At 35.3% G+C, this 19,257-nt stretch overlaps 1 protein-coding gene across 1 annotated transcript in view; it reads right to left on the bottom strand.

Moving 5' to 3' along the window:
• Nucleotides 1–19,257, bottom strand: part of LOC110448078 — a 189,636-nt gene that overhangs the window by 148,896 nt on the left and 21,483 nt on the right. The window contains exons 2-10 of the mRNA XM_021494119.1: nt 11,181–11,251; nt 10,345–10,469; nt 9,785–9,871; nt 4,571–4,648; nt 4,031–4,111; nt 2,299–2,402; nt 1,081–1,168; nt 516–603; nt 142–249 (exon numbers count right to left, since the gene is read on the bottom strand). Coding sequence (XP_021349794.1) covers nt 142–249; nt 516–603; nt 1,081–1,168; nt 2,299–2,402; nt 4,031–4,111; nt 4,571–4,648; nt 9,785–9,871; nt 10,345–10,469; nt 11,181–11,251 — 830 coding nt within the window. The remainder of the gene's footprint in view (nt 1–141; nt 250–515; nt 604–1,080; nt 1,169–2,298; nt 2,403–4,030; nt 4,112–4,570; nt 4,649–9,784; nt 9,872–10,344; nt 10,470–11,180; nt 11,252–19,257) is intronic.

Below are 19,257 nucleotides of genomic sequence, written 5' to 3'. Positions count from 1 at the left end.
CCTGTAGCTCTATCTGCCAGTATTCTACAATACTCACCACTGATGGGTCCGTCCTGTAGCTCTATCTGCCAGTATTCTACAATACTCACCACTGATGGGTCCGTCCTGTAACTCTATCTGCCAGTATTCTACAATACTCACCACTGATGGGTCCGTCCTGTAACTCTATCTGCCAGTAAGTAACAGCCGACGTACTGGGGAACAATGTTTTAGGGTTTGTCTGGTCCATGGGACGCATTCGTAAGTGAACTGAAAGACACATTGTCACTCAATGCTTAAATAACTCCTTCAATACGATAAAATGATAAATATTTTCGCAATGAAAACAAAATGGCACTGAATTCACTAACTTGTTGTTATTTTCATAGTTTGCAAAAATAACAACATGGTTTAAGAATTATCACGATCGAAAATTACATTAAAAAAGAAAGTTGAATATATGCCTGATTGAATGAATCCAAATCAGTCAATGGCACAAGTAAATGGAAATGTTTGAGTTTATATCTAATACATACCATCCTCCAACAGAGGCTGGTCAAACAGTCCCTCGGCCACCAAATACGCCTCCATCTCTTTGTGATAAAACCGTATCACATCTCCCACCTACAAACAAAACTAGCTACGCTGACACCAACCAAAACATATTCCTTACATTAGTTCTAAATATTTCTAATTATGCTGTTAGAAACACAAATGATTAAAACCTTGAAAAAGATATTTTTTTTGATGAACAGCAATGAAATACCTGAAATGGCCCATGAGATTTTTGTCCAGGATGATCATTGTAATCAACAACTACTTGGATTGTTTATCATTTCCACGAGATTAAGTTCATGAATTCCAGCTTCAAAAAGGTGTTTTAGATTTAATAAAAGCATCTCCTTGTGGTGTTTTATTTTCATACCACCACAATTAGGGAAATGAAGCAAATTTGTACTAATCAATTGTTCCGATATTTTCTTCTAATCAACAAAATGGAAAGTGTCTACAGACTTCCTTGTGTTTTCATTATAAGACATGAAAGTGTCTACAGACTTCCTTGTGTTTTCATTATAAGGCATTAAAGTGCTGACATCTTACCTTGACCTTAGTCTCGTCCTCTGCACCAGGTTTGTGTTTGCGGTAAATAGTGAAGCCACTCTGTTGTACTGACAGGTTAAGCTCATGGCTGGAAACAAAATACACATGTACATATGTCAAAGATGTGGATTAATTAGGTTGCCTTACAAGCTTCAGTTGTTGGGAATTTCCCTTTAGCACAGCGGTAGAGCATCGAGCTGGAGACCAAATGGTTGCAAGTTCGAGCCCCAGCGACGGCACTATCTTTATCACTATTCCTCGTCCTATTACAAGTTGGTGCCGTTGACCCTTCCTGTTTAAGGTAGGAGAACCTTTGGCAGGGAGTCAAAGAATCTGGGTTGGTGTTTGAAAAAAGGGGTGAATAGTGTAAAAGATGTGTATTAATTAGGTTGCCTTTCAAGCGTCAGCTGTAGGGAATTTCCCTTTAGCTCAGCAGTAGAGCATCGGGCTGGAGACCAAAGGGTCTCGGGTTCGAGCCCCAGCGACGGCACTATCTTTACCACTATTCTTGGTCCTATTACACATAAACCTAGTCAAAGATTTTTACATGTAGAACCAGAAATTTATCTACAAATCTGACCTACATCTAGGTCTAAAATGGAACCGGTATAATGTGAAATCCAGTCTATTACAAACAGAAATGGTCCTGATAGAATACAGCGTATTAGACAAATTTTACTTCTAAATAATTGTTGTCTCTTTATCATTATATTTGCTATTTAGATACAATCTGTTTTGAACATAGACAGTACATCAACTGTCTGAAGACCAAAAGTTAATGTGAAAAAATACATTGAATCTTTCACTCCAATGAGATAGTGGATTTCAACCTGAGGAGGAAATGCTTAGGTTCCCAATAATGAGTCTTGCTGAGTGTTTGGCACAGGTCTACAGAATCTTTCCACAGGAAAGGGGCGAGGGATTCTTTCTCTCTTTAACACCATTTTGGCCTTGTATACATATATACATGCAATGTTAAAGGGTCAATGGATTAGTGACGTGATGTTAATGATTCTTTGACATGACGTCATAGGACTATGATAGGGGAATCCCCTGGTCTCAACCCTAGGGCGACACAATGATACAAGACCAGGAAAAGCATGGATGCAGCAGTCCACGGTAAGAGAAATATTGATCCCCAAATTAAGCATAAACTGTTGTGCTGATGAAATGTGTAACTGCGACAAAGGACGTGATTAGGCTGGAGGGGTCACTCACCACTTGGAGTAGACAGAGCTGATACCGACAGTTCCCTTACTGACATGGAGGTAGGAACTCGGAGACTTGACACTTTCCAGGACTATCTGATCGTCTACTTGTACCTGGAACAATCATAAAATGTTTAGTACTGCAGTACGATATGATACTCAGAATCACAGGGGCATGACAAATTAGTTCACTACAGTAAAACATAATACTGAATCACAGGGGCATGAGAAATCAGTTCTCTACAGTAAAACATAATACTGAATCACAGGGGCCCGAGAAATCAGTTCTCTAAGTAAAACATGATACCCAATTAACAACCTGACAAGGGCCAGGAAAAATAAGTTTGTTACATGATAATGTATAAGTTCAATGATTACACAATTTTCGCGGCTGGTTCATTGTCCAAATTTCTGTAGTTCTGAGTGAATATGTATTTGTTTATATAAACTTGAAGGTAACAAGCACTAAACTAAACCTTCCAATAGTACAGTAGAATAAATAAATTTCTACAATACACTGTGTTATTCCACTCTCAGATCATTGTATAAACTTGTAGACTGTTAAATATATATGAGTTATACACCACACGTGGTATATGACCTTCCGTAGATTTGATTGGTCGAGATGATGAACCTTGACCCGACGATAAATTAATAAAAAAATATTTATTTTTTCTCTATGAACTGTTCATTTTTCATCACATCCCAGAAGTAGCTTCCTATATTTTCAATTGATTTAATTGGCAGTTGTTCATATGACACTGCGCACTACTCCCTGTGCTGATGCGTAAATCATCAGAATAGCCAATAATTACCTTCCAGAAATAAATCTCAACATTTTTATTCTGTTTAGTTGGCAGAAGCTCGTCAAAAAAGCCTTTGTTTCTGTGGTGATGTTTTGTGTAACGGAGACATCAGCAAAGATAAATAGCGTTAGAAGAGGAAGGAATGAGCTGCAGAATTAATAAACACTGACAACGATTCATACATCAAAGAGTATCAGGTATACCATACACAAATTACACAACTGTGCAGGCTTTCACCTGTCGAGGGGATCAAGATTATACAAACATCAGGATTACGTTTAACATATGAAACTATGGATATGTACGTGATCATAATATGTGTAAGATTTCCTTCCCTCTTGAGAAATATGAATATTTTATTTAATCTTTTTTACTGATATACTACGACAGATTTCCTTCCATCATGAAATACAAAATATTCAATTGATCTTTTTCATTGATAAAAGACTAGATTTAAGTATATACAGATGTATATGATCTTAACAAAACAGTAAATTAGAATTTCAAATTTTCTGTCTGTAGGCAGTAAAAATGAGTAGCCTGAATGAGCATGTTGTGACTCTTAAAGTGTGGAAGTGTCCGTGTCGGTAATGGATCTCAAATCGACGTATATAACATACAACGAGAATCTTACATCCGTGTCCGTGTCTTATGGAATTTATTAAACTCTTTCAATAACTTGATATGACATCTTATTTACTGCATGTGGCTATTTTTTCGCACTATTTTACTCCACATGAAAAACATAAGCATTTCCCCTTTTACTGTAGTCACTTACATTTAAGACAACTAGAACTGAATGCAGTGAGAATTATAAAGTCAATTATATATTTTTGACTTAATGAGTTATGAATTGTGTGTATGAAGAGTATGCTCCACAAGTAAAGCCAGGTTGATGTTCAGTCTTACACCACCGCCTCTCCTTTAGAAACGTACCACATCTCCCTCAGCCTTGACCTTGTACCGGGGCATGATCTTAAACTGGCCATGTTTGGCGTTGTGGTCAAGTAACTCCACCTACAACAGATCAAAGCTTGGTAAAAATAAATACTGTATCAAATCTAAACTTAAAACAAATGTAACAGTTTTTTAAATTATGTCTCACAGTTATGTAAAATTAGAATTTGGACTACATATTGTAGGTGATAATTGTTGGTAAGCTATGATGGAATAAAGACATTTTGCCTTGAACAGTAAATTGTAGAAACTAGATACAAGAGCTATGATAATCATAATTCCTGATTTTTTCCTTCATTCCATCAGTTTCTTTTACCTAGTCCTCAGAAAAGAGTCTAGTGAAAATAGATACAAATTTGACCTTTAATGCAAAAAAGCTGTTTTGTCCAGAAAGTGTTTAATTTAACAATTGAAGCTGGCTTAAAAGATACCAAACACAAATATACAATCACTATTTTTGGACAACTTTCTACTACCAGATTCTAGATCGGAGGTCTATCCTGGTATATATTTACATACCGCCATGTTGTTGCTCTCCGTGTCGGACGTCTTTGTTGTGCTGACATGGATGTATTTCTTGGAGAAAATATTTCGCAACTGGAAAAACAAAGAATTGGTATACATGTATATCACAGCATAAACAACACTTTGCTGGTGGGTAAATCATGGGTATGTTCCTTTGTAGGTGTAAGGTATGGGGGATTTCTTATTTGACAATGGACATAGAAACTTCATTGAAAAAGGGTCTCTTATAGTCGTTTTGAGAATTTCCTGAGTTCTGAAATAATTCTAGTTGGGTTTTTTTAAACCTAAACTCTTGTTGTTGGATCTAATACGGTAAATATAGCCAGTGCACCCAGCTGTTTTACTTTCGGTTCTATTACTTATACCTAAGCCAACACTAAGTACAGAACCTCCCATTTGTGTTTCTGTTAAATGTTGTGTATTGAGCTTCCTTTCACTGTTAAGCCCTTTTGTTAACAATCAGCTGATGTTGTCTGATAGGTTGTAACAATACACAATTACCTGGCTATTAACAAACACACAATACACCTGGAATCACCTAGCCATTGTTACATGGTAAGGTGACAAAATATGGTCCGATACACAACGTTTCGGTGACAGAATGAGATCAGGCTTTAATATTAAGCCACTTTACCTTATAGACCTTAGCTTGGTCCTTCAACAGACATCTTAAAATTAACACTGTATATCTCAAAGTGGAACCTATAGCTAAGTACTTTACTTTGTCTGTGGGGCTCAGTACAAATTTATAACAAACTATTTATTATTTATTAACATCAAGATCACTTTTTAAAATAACTGACAATGAGACCCAACCCTGAGATGTTGACGTGTGATCTATCTTATGCACATGAACTTATGAGATTAAAAAATGGCCTACTATAAATCAATTTCCTAGAGCAGAATGAAACAAACATGATTCATGTTTTAAGATTTTGTGATTACGAAAATTTTCATTTTTTCGTAAATTCATGTGCATAAGATAAATCACATGTCAACATAAGAGGTTGATAATAAGAGGTTGATAATAAGAGGCTGATAATAAGAGGTTGATAATAAGAGGTTGATAATAAGAGGTTGAACAGTGTATTTTAAAAGCACCGTTATTGACTTTGTAATTAAATACTTTTACTTTAAAAGCACCGTCATTAACGGGTGCTTTTAAAATACACTGTTCAACCTCTTATCAGACTAAAGGTGGTTTATTAAAAAAAAAGTTTGTTTTTTTCCATCGTTATATGATAATGTCCAAGCAGGGTGCATCATTGTATTTAAGATAACTACAGCCTGGTATCCTGGCCATCACACCAGTAAATAGTAACATTTAAACCAGTGATACACAATTAACATAGCAATTAAATACCACAGGTACACAGCGCAAGGTATAAAGGGACTACTACACAGACAACCTTGAATAATAAATTAAAAATTCCCAGCTCCCAGGTACGTATCTCTGTAGATAGTCCACAGTACAGGCCATTCAATCACACGGTTTTGTGTCTATATCTGTTCTTACTGAGCCGACTTCAGTACCTTTTATGTACCACATTTCTGTGGTGATACAAGACACTTTTGCGTAAACTATTCATTAGATTCAATGAGATCTTTACCTTGATCATACAACATCTACCCGGTATCCTTAATGGATAATGCTTTAATTGCAAAAAGAACTCCCACATGATCATACATGTCTATTTGTTCCTTACAAAACATCACAACATGATCATGATTTCATACAAACATTGTAACAGGATTTCAGACCAAAGTTTATTTACTGCGACTAAACCAAGCTGCTTGTGAACAAATACAACATGTTATCTCACTTCACAACAAGCAGAAATCTAATGGTTTTACCCGTGGGTCTCATACTTTTACCATTAATAATTACACTATATAATGTTTCTGTATCTTACAATACCATTCTATTTTAACTTCCACTGTCAATAATCATGATGTAATACTATACACTATCTTTAATCATTGACTCAATCTCTTAGGAATCTGTAAATTAAAACTTCTCTTAGGAATCTGTAAATTAAAACTGGGTAAAAGACTCAAAAATTGTTTTTCTATATCATATGATTTTGAAGGTTCCTTGTATTGCACCACAAAGTTATTTTAAAGCATTTTGTTATAGATTCCTGTGTTCTTCATACAAAATAATTTATTTGTAGAAACAAACAACTGAAAATGTTGAAAAATATTATTTACACAAACTTTACACCTCTTTGATAAATTAACAAAATTAATTAATAATAAAATAATTCAAATAAAAACAAGACTTTTTGAAAGCCTAATCTCCCTAGCTATAGGTCAGTTTAATGCATCTATTCCCAAATGAAATACTAGTAGGACCCCTTTTACTATTTACTGACCTGGTCTTTTAAGTAAGTTATGAAAACTCTTCATTCAAATTTAGGAATATATAGGACATTAATCCATTCCATTTCACAATTATGACACTTGTGATTTTTTTTGTGCAGTTTTTTGCCAAAGATTTTCCCCATTTGGACCCAGGGTTCCCTTTCCCAAAACACCACCATATTCCCCGACAACTAGGTATCCTAAATCCGACATAAAAACAAAATGATTTTCTAATCAAAGCAATCAATGGAATCTTTACATCTGTACACAGGCATTATACATAATATAACACTCTAGTACTATTACGTCAAAAAGTTGGAAATAATAAATCCACCACATGCATGTATATATATGCTATATACAGTACTGTGGGATTAGAACCTTCACCCTCAAACTGGATTTTGTCCTTTATTATGGAGTATTACTTATATAAGCACCAAGTTAATTGTTTGGTCGTTACAGTGAGAAGATTAGCCAGATCTAGAAAGCTGTGGTCATAGTTTCTACAGAGGACAAACAGGTTCGGTGTAGGACCTGTATCGCAGATTGTAAATCGACAGGTGAAAACATGTAAATAGTTAACAGGAAAAATGCAGAATTTAAAATGCTATTTGACTGGGAATTTCAATAAAACAGATCAATGAGCCTGATACAGTGAGATTTGAATATCTTCCTTCTATAACCACTATATCATTTTCATGTTTACTAATATCTGGAATAACCCTAAAGCTAAAAACTACATTAACATCCTAATAAATATCTAAACACCTACTGAAGGGAAAAACAAAAATTAACAATTGTACATTACTTTATTTAACTCTTTTTGCACCTCATTATCTTTTAGTATGGATAATCCTGAGAGCTGAGAGCAATGGGTAATTTTCAGCAATTTTAGCAAAGTATCAGAAATAAGAGGGGCATTCTATGTAAAGTTAAAAGAAAGTGAAAAACGATGAGTGAATTTCATTTTTGAGGGGCCAATTGCCCCCTTCAAGATTGTCCCATGGTAGATATTAGTGTGAACTTTATATGAATGCATGTCATATGGAACTGTAGTTAGTCTTCAGCTCTACAGTATAGGTCAGCATTATTTCAGGGAAATTTAACACTTTTATTCATGACTATGTAACACTGTTGTGTACGTTATTATTGGAAACAATCTGTAACGCTGCATGAAGTTAATACATGAAAACTGATGCTTGATCGACCAACAATTATTATAACATACAAACAGCATAACACAACCATCCACACTGGAAGTGGGAAAATCTCTATCCAACTATAACTTATCATCATCTACCATTGTGAACTATACACGAGTTGTGATATGATAAATATTCTGACAGGTAATGTGTTGTATACACGAGTTGTGATATTCTGACAGGTAATGTGTTGTATTCACGAGTTGTGATATTCTGACAGGTAATGTGTTGTAGACATGAGCTGTGATTTTCTGACAGGTAATGTGTTGTATCCACGAGTTGTGATATTCTGACAGGTAATGTGTTGTATTCACGAGTTGTGATATTCTGACAGGTAATGTGTTTTATACACGAGTTGTGATATTCTGACAGGTAATGGGTTGTACACACGAGCTGTGATTTTCTGACAGGTAATGTGTTGTATATACGAGTTGTGATATTCTGACAGGTAATGTGTTGTAGACATGAGCTGTGATTTTCTGACAGGTAATGTGTTGTATCCACGAGTTGTGATATTCTGACAGGTAATGTGTTGTAGACATGAGCTGTGATTTTCTGACAGGTAATGTGTTGTATATACGAGTTGTGATATTCTGACAGGTAATGTGTTGTATTCACGAGTTGTGATATTCTGACAGGTAATGTGTTTTATACACGAGTTGTGATATTCTGACAGGTAATGAGTTGTATACACGAGTTGTGATATTCTGACAGGTAATTTGTTGTACACACGAGCTGTGATTTTCTGACAGGTAATGTGTTGTATATACGAGTTGTGATATTCTGACAGGTAATGTGTTGTATTCACGAGTTGTGATATTCTGACAGGTAATGTGTTGTAGACATGAGCTGTGATTTTCTGACAGGTAATGTGTTGTATATACGAGTTGTGATATTCTGACAGGTAATGTGTTGTACACACGAGCTGTGATTTTCTGACAGGTAATGTGTTGTATATACGAGTTGTGATATTCTGACAGGTAATGTGTTGTATTCACGAGTTGTGATATTCTGACAGGTAATGTGTTGTAAACACGAGTTGTGATCTTCTGACAGGTCATGTGTTGTATACACGAGTTGTGATATTCTGACAGGTAATGGGTTGTACACACGAGCTGTGATTTTCTGACAGGTAATGTGTTGTATCCACGAGTTGTGATATTCTGACAGGTAATGTGTTGTAAACACGAGTTGTGATCTTCTGACAGGTCATGTGTTGTATACACGAGTTGTGATATTCTGACAGGGAATGTGTTGTATACACGAGTTGTGATATTCTGACAGGGAATGTGTTGTATACACGAGCTGTGATATTCTGACAGGTAATGTGTTGTATACACGAGTTGCGATATTCTGACAGGGAATGTGTTGTATACACGAGTTGTGATATTCTGACAGGTAATGTGTTGTACACACGAGCTGTGATTTTCTGACAGGTAATGTGTTGTATACACGAGTTGTGATATTCTGACAGGTAATGTGTTGTATACACGAGTTGTGATATTCTGACAGGTAATGTGTTGTAAACACGAGTTGTGATATTCTGACAGGTAATGTGTTGTTTACACGAGTTGTGAGATTCTGACAGGTAATGTGTTGTATACACGAGTTGTGATATTCTGACAGGTAATGTGTTGTATACCTGAACCACCTGTCCGTAGACCACTTTCTTCCCTTGTTGTCGCTTCTGTTCAAGGTTATTGTCGTCATTTTCTGAATATGCGGCAAGCTACAAATAGAAGTAAATTACCTAATGAAACAGGGATACTCCAGGCCAAAATTTGGTCAAAATCCACTTAGCCTTTCTAGTTACAAAACTAGTAGCGTTTTAAAAGAAAAGTTGGCAGATGGATGATAAACAGACACCTTTCCATGGCATTAGATTATCGGTCCTTGTGACCAGGTGAGCTAATAATAAATATTAAGGCTGGGCTTTTCAGTTGAGCACAGTTTGATATAAACTTAATTTTTATTGTACATGTAAGATTTACACTACAAAGATAATGAACTACCCTGATGTTTCGTGGCAGTCCTGTCATGGAAAGTGTTGGGCGGCATGGAAAACAATCATAATATTCAAGTCAATGTTGACAATCCTATGGTATAAACTGACCCAGTACGTGGTTGAACATCTGCCTCTATAACATCTATAACATGTGATATCTCACTTCTAGATTTCTTTGCTATGTTTGTAAGACATACCTGAGCTTGCGTTGTATTTGTCCGCAGGGAGAGATTTTCTGGGTCTTCATTTAATTTGCTGCACAACTTTCTGTATTTCTTGTTTAATTTGTAGCGGTTTGCTACACATATTTCAAAGGATATGACTGTAAAATAAAGGAATAATCAGCAATGTAAATTCTTTAATTTCCAAATAATACAGTTAATTCATATCAGGAATATCAAGGTTACTAAAGACCATGTAATGTAACAAAGTGTTCCTAAAATCAAATCTAATTGAGTTCCCTACAAATTCATAAAATGTATCTGACATTCAATCTATAGTTCCAGTACAGGCCGAATGTATCAAATAGTTTCCCTACCAATATACTGCCCAACCATAATTTTTAAAGCCTTTAATATTTAAGAATCTTGTATTTTGTTAGTTAGCACCACTTTTACTGTTTAGGAACTATATATATACACTTTGTACATGTACGGTAATCAATGAAAAGATAAAAAAAAATCTTGATAAAGATATTTACACTTATATGAAAAAAAAAGTCTGGGCTTCACACACAGTATAACTTAAAATTTCATAATAAATTTCCAGAAATTTTAATATTATTGTTTTATATAGTTTCTGATTGACTTGAGTGGTATTGTTATCCCCATTACACCTATCAAATTAAGCAAAATCATTTCAAGATACAACTGTTTTATCAATTTTGTATCATACATTCAAACATGTACATGTATAATATCTATATTTGTGATTATTTTAATCCCTTGCTTAGGCCCTACTTTTGTTTTTAAATACTTCAGCACTAGCTAGCACCGTCATTCCTTTGTACATTATAAAATGCTATACTCCTCACCATGTTGGTCCTGTATGTCTGGTCGGACACGGTCCTGTCGACTTCCTACAGCCAGCTGGTTGTGTACCGAGCTGTAAGTAAAATAATATATAAATGATTTTACTTGTACACAAATCCATATCATCCAGGCCTATTTTGTAGGTACAAATTGATTTGAATTTCATTTTTGAGATTGTGCCCAGAACTTTCAGAATTCTTACAATATTTTCTTAACTTATCATTTCAGAAAACTTTGACTTATTCAAATTTTAAATGTACATCTCTTCACAATTAGAAGAAATGTATAATATACTACAGAGCTCTGGTTTTATACGTCTGCAACTATATAGCTGAAGTGATGACATTAATGTGCTCCAAAACGTGTTTGTTCAATGTTATTTGTTACATATTTCTCAAGGAAAACTGGATGGTAGTTCACAATTTCAAAAAGCTTGGAAACCATATAAAGTTGGATATCATCAGTTTCTTGACTGGGTGGCAGCTAATAGACTTTTTATAGTATTTGTCTTGCCGTCAGAAGCTACGTTATTGCAGAGCTCTAGTCTGGTTTCCTTTCTATTGTAGACTGAAATGACCATGTCCTTGTAACAAAATCTTAAGGGGCGCAGAGATATTCCATCTCTGCCCCTTCAAAAAAATAATTAAAGGGACACAGGCAATTATTTCGGACTACAGGTGAAAATATAAACTGCCCATATCATTATCAGGCCGCCTGCAGGGTATGATGCTAGTTAAAAACATTCGCTAAACGGTTTTATTTTTTAATAGTTGTCTTTGCGATCGTTCGTCATAACTAATTCAACCAACACCTTCGTTTGCAGTACAAATGCATACAAAAGCCCAACGTTGAGAAAAGTTTGGATGTCAGATGTGATTCGGTTAGAAACCACCATCTACCAAAACATGGAATCCCGTTCAAGTTACATCTTCAATATTGACCAGTGAAATAAGTAGCATCAGTGTTCACTATGACATTATACCAGCAGAAATTATGACGACAACTAGAACTAGAAAATTCCAATAAACTGGTGGACTCCACAGCTGATCCTCAGTTCGCGCGGATTTTTGTAAATCTGTATCACCCAGACGTTTGCCAGACGCCGCAGCCGAAATATTGATAGACTTACACATGCCCCACTATTTCATGATCCCCACAAGTACAACAAAACACTGGCGAATCTAAGAAGGTGGGGNGGGGGGGGGGGGGGGGGGGGTACTAGCATACGTGACATCCCCTGCTATTAATTAAAAAACATATATAGAATATATATAACTGGCTAAACAATGTCTATCGTGTGACACCGCTGTAGGTGATCATTTTGATTGCATAATAAACATTAAAATATTTATATTTTTAGGCATAGGTAGTTAAGTAGATATACTCATTACGTGTTACTAATAGCCTTACTATGATCATTTAATAAAATATTGATGATTGTTTCTACTCAACTAAAGAATATACCACGAGCAAAAAAGGGAAGTTAAAAATCGGTATCTCACTTCACATTTTGCAAAATGACATGGTATTCAGACTAGATGCGTCACAAAATAAATTGAAAATCTGGAATGGTGACACGTATACTCCTCTGATAAAGTTCTGGATCCACCCCTGTCAAGGTAGCTATTACTTCTACCGTTATTCATTTGTCTATTGTAACATATAGAATTTCCAAATTAATTTTATAACACAGTCACAAAAATGAGCGTAGACTGGTAGTTTCGCCCTTCATCCAGAAACGTGTATACTTGAATCACGGAATTATATTATCTTTAAGTACGTGCGTGAATGAATTACATACTTCGATCATAAGATCAGTCTTTGAATCGCCACTTGCTTGACCACTGACCTTTCTGTATTTTACGAGGTTCATGGCACTTTTAATCACAGATTTGAAAGTATACGACTTCATTGTCATATCCCCTCGTATTTGCAAGGAAATTGACTACTTCATTTACTGCTAAAAATAAATTAACCGTCCAAGATTCAATACTTTTTTAATTTTGCTCTGACACACAAAGTGTGTAACAAGAGGTTATACAAAATAACATCAATCAAATCAAAGATGACAGAGAGAGTAAACTATACATGGACAGATTCTGTCATTATTTCATGGACAGATTCAGCATCAGCAATATTTCATAGATATATTCAGCATTATTTCATGGTCAGATTCAGCATTATTTCTGAAGTGTGATAAAGCAAGATTACACTCAGATATCATCATCATCATCATCATCATCATCCTATCATCATCATTAATCACCAAAATATCATCATTTGTTTGATGTACATATGTATCAGATGTATTGTTACAAAGTATCATTCGTCCTGAACGTAATAATTCACGCGGAAGGTCACAGCTATACCGTGACAATGGAATCAACGATATAATTCGGGTTCCAAGTGGGTTTTGTCAGGGACTTATATGGAACCAAAATCTACGTAAACTCTACTTCAGATAGTCCTGTACATGCTTGTTTAGTGTAACACGTACTTTCTTTAAAGCATTTCGGAGTGTGCTCCCACGAAGGCAATATAATAGGGACTTGAAAATTATTATTTCGTGCCTGAAATATCACCGATGTTAAATTAAATCTACATGTTGTGCTTGTATAGGCTGCTTATCAAGTGCCTTTTCATTATATTTGTGCATTGTCGTTCAACTAATTCTGCAATGCGACACTAGATCTGGAAAGTACTATTTGTAGCCAGCATATAGTAGAGTTCCCACAATGGGGTTATACCCAAGAGTGGCCGGTGATTACCTAATAACTGGTAGATATTTAACGTTGGAACTGTTCCAGGACGGCGTTAATCTAATAGTGTTTATTTGGATGTGACCGTCGATTTAGTGTTTCAACATGTGTAACGTTTACATTACCGTCTATATTTTGCCAACGGTCGGTTTGGATTTATATTCTGGCAAGTCTAATGTTTAGTACAGGAGAAAGGAAGAATGTCTATAGTCAAATAAATTCAGTGAACTCGAAACAGATAAATAATAAATAGTTTTAGCCTCATTTCTTCAAAGGTTCCGTGCGATTCTACTTTCATCAGCTACCTAGAACGTGTGTAAATTCTTAATTCATAGCACCACGCAAAGTAACGACCATAACCCGGATGTAGTAACCAGGACAGGGCTGTTCTTTACGAGTCATTAAACAATAATAATTAAGGTGCAATATTTGACAAACATCTGAAAAATTATCTTTACATAATTTTGTATTTCTTGTCACTAAATAATCCTTTAAAACCTGTCTATATGTATTTTTGAATTTCAGAAGTTTAAAAGTTTTCTAGATAAAGCATCTGTCTAAAATAAGTGATAAGCTGGCCAAGCATTGAAAAGCCGAACCCTGAACTTATTAACGACTTATCCCTGATATAAAAGTGTATTTGAGAAGAATTATATATAATTTATAATAAAAACTCTGATCGATACATGATAACGTGAAACACTAGCTGTAATCAATGTATCTTTGTTTTATATTCACATTTCCTGAAACAGATATCTTCAGATCAACTCGGTGTCAATGTTAGTCACAAATATTTTGCAGGATTCGTGTATTGCTTCACACGTTCCAATTAAAACCTTGATTATTTAGTTATTTACAGGCAGCAATCCTTACACCGAGTTTCAAGTCATTGCTTCTTATACAAATTAACCGACAGTAGGACCATACTCCTTTGATCACAGTGCAATTACCAAGTGAATGAACCATATAGTATGGAGAATTCCACAGAAAGTATCTGGGCGGACAGGGGTAGAGGATTAATAAGAAGAAGTTAATAAAGACTGGCGGACTATTGTATTAAAATACTCGATCTTAGAGTTTAACGTACCGATATGTTTTGTATCAGCTGTAATCATGTTTACCCCGATTGTATACACTTGAGACTGCTATGGTACGACTACCGTTAACGTTCGTATTACTTAAGTATGAACTAGGACTGAAATAAATTAACAAACAAATGTTATGCTGCCAGCTATTGTTAATGAAGTGTATTCCGATCTGCTTTGAAAGCCCTCCGATATTTAGTCTGCTCTCTGTACCCTTGTTACTGTATATTGTGAAGCCACGTGATTGTAACGCTTGTATAGAGACTCCTTACACCCAAACACAACAACTACCATTGCTACTGTATTGTGAAGACACGTGATTTAACGCTTGTATAGAGACTCCTTACATCCAAACACAACAGCTACCATTTGCAGTATTGGTATATTAGTAAATATAATATAAGCACACATTTAAACCTCAACAACAACCCAATAATAGACGATCTAACCGCGACACAAGTACTATTGAAATAGTTCCAAGGGTATTCTGTTGGTATTAACATGTTTGAAATAATTCATTCACTGAAAAATATACGAAAACATGTAATAAAGTATATTTTGTATGCATAATTTAACGTCCCTTGTTAGACTCAAGCTTGAATTATTGCAATTAAATGCAAAGTTTCATGTTCGGTATTAAGAAGGGGACACATGCTATCCAGCATCCTCATCATATTCATCTATTTGGATGCACAAAGTACGATTTATTCACCTCTTTCCTGATCTGACTACTATATTATGATAAGATATCGGCTGACAATACAGATTTGTTATAACAAAACAATATACGACATTTGATATACCTTATCTAGCTAGAATAAGCCACTCTAAAGCACTTTACAGTACATAGACATAGAATTTTATACAATCAATACAATTAGCATACATATATATACTACTAGTCATATGCCACCTAGCTAATATCTCCCTATATGTGTATGCCTGCGTGTGTGCTGGAGATGTATTGTTTTCTGATTGTAGTGGGACCGTGCTTCCAACGGCACTATGTATAGTGCCACCTCACTTGAATGCTACAGCACATATACCGCAACATCCACCCGAGTTCATTTTTTACTCCACCTGGCCATGGTTTGTTGGAGTTGTTCATACACATTCACACCTGTATATTGTATATATGTTTACCTCAGTAAACTAAATACCAGTATCTTACGGCCAAAGGTTAAACATCTAGTTCAATATCTGTTTTATATGTAAGCAAACTTTTTGTGTTTATATTAATACAAATGTATCTAAAGCCCCAAGTTCAATATGCATTTGAATTTAAAATATCTCCGACTTAGTGATACGGAGTAAATAGGTTAAATGGAAGGGAATGGCCCTGTCGTAGTATACCATACACAGGATCTAATCACCTGTGTGTCAATATACCTTGTTATGGCTACCAAGGCCGTGGTGAGCAGACATCGACATGTGTAAGTCTTCGTCAATTTCTTCAAAGCTTACAACACATAAAAGTTAAATTTGAAAGTAAAATAATAATAATAATGAAAAAAATCTGAAAATAATGCTTATGATATGTACTTTGCAGGAATTCATATCTTCCCTTCCATGTGGTACTTTTCACATATATGGGTTTATGGAGTGTATGGGCTATCCTCAAACTGACACGTTGGCTGTCGTTAAGCTGACACATCTAAAGTTTCAAGTCTATCTGCCAAGACGGGTGTTCATCGCGTTTTATCTTTGTATGGAATATCATATCTGACAAACTACTTACATTTTTTAAATTTAAATTTCACTTTGATGGTATATTTAGAGATATCCTCGCACAGATCGTCCTTTACTGCTATCTGAGCTAATTCTGGCGATTGAATGAGAGAAAAATCCTCGGTCATGACCAGGGTATACATTTCGAACCATGTTAGTGTGTTTGTCAGGAAAGAACAATAATAAAACTAAATTTGTGTTTTTTGGTTCAAAAAACCACTTTTGGTTCAAAAAAAAATAATACGGGAATCTTCATCTGTTTGCAAAATGTAAAATATGAAAAAATCGCCCGTACCAACTGCAAGATTTGGTTTGGTTTAGTATTGTTTAACGTCCTATCAACAGCTATGATAATTTAAGAACGGCCCAATAGCAAGAACGAAGATTGCGACGCAATATCCTAATGAAAACCGTGATGTTTATTTTTTCCCTTTGTGTTCAATAAACACTGCTGATAACGGAAATTGCTGTCCTTTTATTAAAACAATATGTTGCCTGCATAAATGTTAGAGGACAGTACATTTAACCTCGGCATGTAGCTCACAATAAATCTAGGAGACAATTACAGGCAGGTTATTGTGATTAAGGAGTTAATCAATCTGATTAAAATCATATGTTACATGGCTTCGTTAACTTTTTTCTACACCTGAACATCGATGTTCAGGCGGAGCCATGTAACAGATGATTTTAATCAGATTGGGAGTTAATATCACTCTGTAATATCATGTTTCCATTAACGTTTGATATTGCGTGTTTCTCCTCAAACAGGAATCAAAGAATATTACAGGATATCTTGAATTTATCGACCATAGCATGTTCTAAACAGAATTCTTATAAAACCCAATATATTTTGTTAAACATGTCGTTGTTTCGGAGTATTCACAACAACAACAAAAAAAAGAAAGAAAAAACATCTCATATTCAAGAAAGATATTTTTAAGTCTTACATCTTCGTGCCAGTTGAATTCATCTGACCACAGCATGCGATAAAGACAGATATTACACATGTTATAATGGTGGTGGTAGATATTTAGTATATTCGGTATACCCAAATAGAATAAACTCCTGATGCTACAGGCACCCGCACCAATAGCTGCACACGCAATGAGGCATTAGGACACGCCAACCTACGGAACATTCCCTGGCCTTTCTGAGTTTGACAGAAAGCCCCGAGAATGTGCTATTGTAAAGCTGGTACTAATTTTATTGCGATGTGAAAGAGGAAACGACTAACTGACATTTAAACGTAGCTGAATTCAAACAGTAACGTAAACACTGCATTCTTACTATAATTACACCTGTGTTTACCCGAGTTCTGGTATTTAAACGACCCCGCTAGCTCTGGTGTCTGTGCTGGCACAACAGTTACAGCAGTATATTGAATATCACAGAAAGAAATCCTGTACGATTGTCTATAGACCTACACACTCCTCAGAGACAGGTTAACAGAATTACATAGAAGATATAGGAAAAATATAGATATGGTCAAAGTATATGACGTATTTAACATTGTTTCAGCTTCACTTTGTGACATTATCCGGAGAGGTTTCAGTTGAGTGTTTTGTGAGGTATTCCGTCTTTGCGTATTGCAGAGTTATCTTCTCTTGAGAGGAGGTATTGATTGTTACGTCATTGGTTTTTGTGTAAAAATTACGTCGTTTTCTCAAAAATTCATGACGTTACTCTCACAAACAAATGACGTAAAAATCAATACCTGCTCTCAAGAGAAGATAACTCTGCAATACGCAAAGACGGAATTCGGGAACTCTCTTGTATGCTCCGAGAACAGTTGGAGTTGGTGTTAAGTGAAATGCGTGGCACACACCTCTCTGGGTTTGTTTGCCAAAGCATACTTAAAGCTGATCGTTAGCCCATAATTGCACATGCGCCTTAGAGTGTTTGATCGCCGGAAGGCTTGGATCGATATTGTGCGAGATATTAGGTATCTCTCAAACGTTCGTATGGCTTTGATTTAATACGTGTGGGATATTTCTATGGGAGTTTACTTTTAGTGACAAGAAGTCTCAAAAGACATAAAAATGTATCAGGATACGATATGTCACCAGGCTATTATTGGGTATTGCAATCAATTTTTGCATTGAAATATTTTGCAATTTTTCAGGAATCTTGCAATATATTGTATTCAGAAAAATTCCAAGCATCAAAAATCGTTTTCTAAAGAATACCCAAAGATAACATCACATCAGTAGCTTTCAATGATAAAATGAAAATTATTTTATATTATATTAGAAGTTATCACACCAAGCGAACTTAATTGGGATGCTATTTATTCAATTTTAACATTGTTTCTGTGAAATTATTTCATAAAATCTACGTTTTAACCACCATAAATATAGTTGGAAAAAATACTGCAATATTGTTTATTCCCATAAAATCATAGTGAAATATGTACCGAGCAACAGATATTGCAAGATATTGTTGATAGAAAGGTTGGTGGCCTTTCCTAGTTATTTCTGGCATTTTTGGACACCCACGGAGACATCGCA

Source organism: Mizuhopecten yessoensis, unplaced genomic scaffold (assembly GCF_002113885.1).
Source record: "Mizuhopecten yessoensis strain PY_sf001 unplaced genomic scaffold, ASM211388v2 scaffold3819, whole genome shotgun sequence".
Classification (NCBI taxonomy): domain Eukaryota; kingdom Metazoa; phylum Mollusca; class Bivalvia; order Pectinida; family Pectinidae; genus Mizuhopecten; species Mizuhopecten yessoensis.
This window is presented reverse-complemented; position numbering and strand designations above follow the sequence as displayed.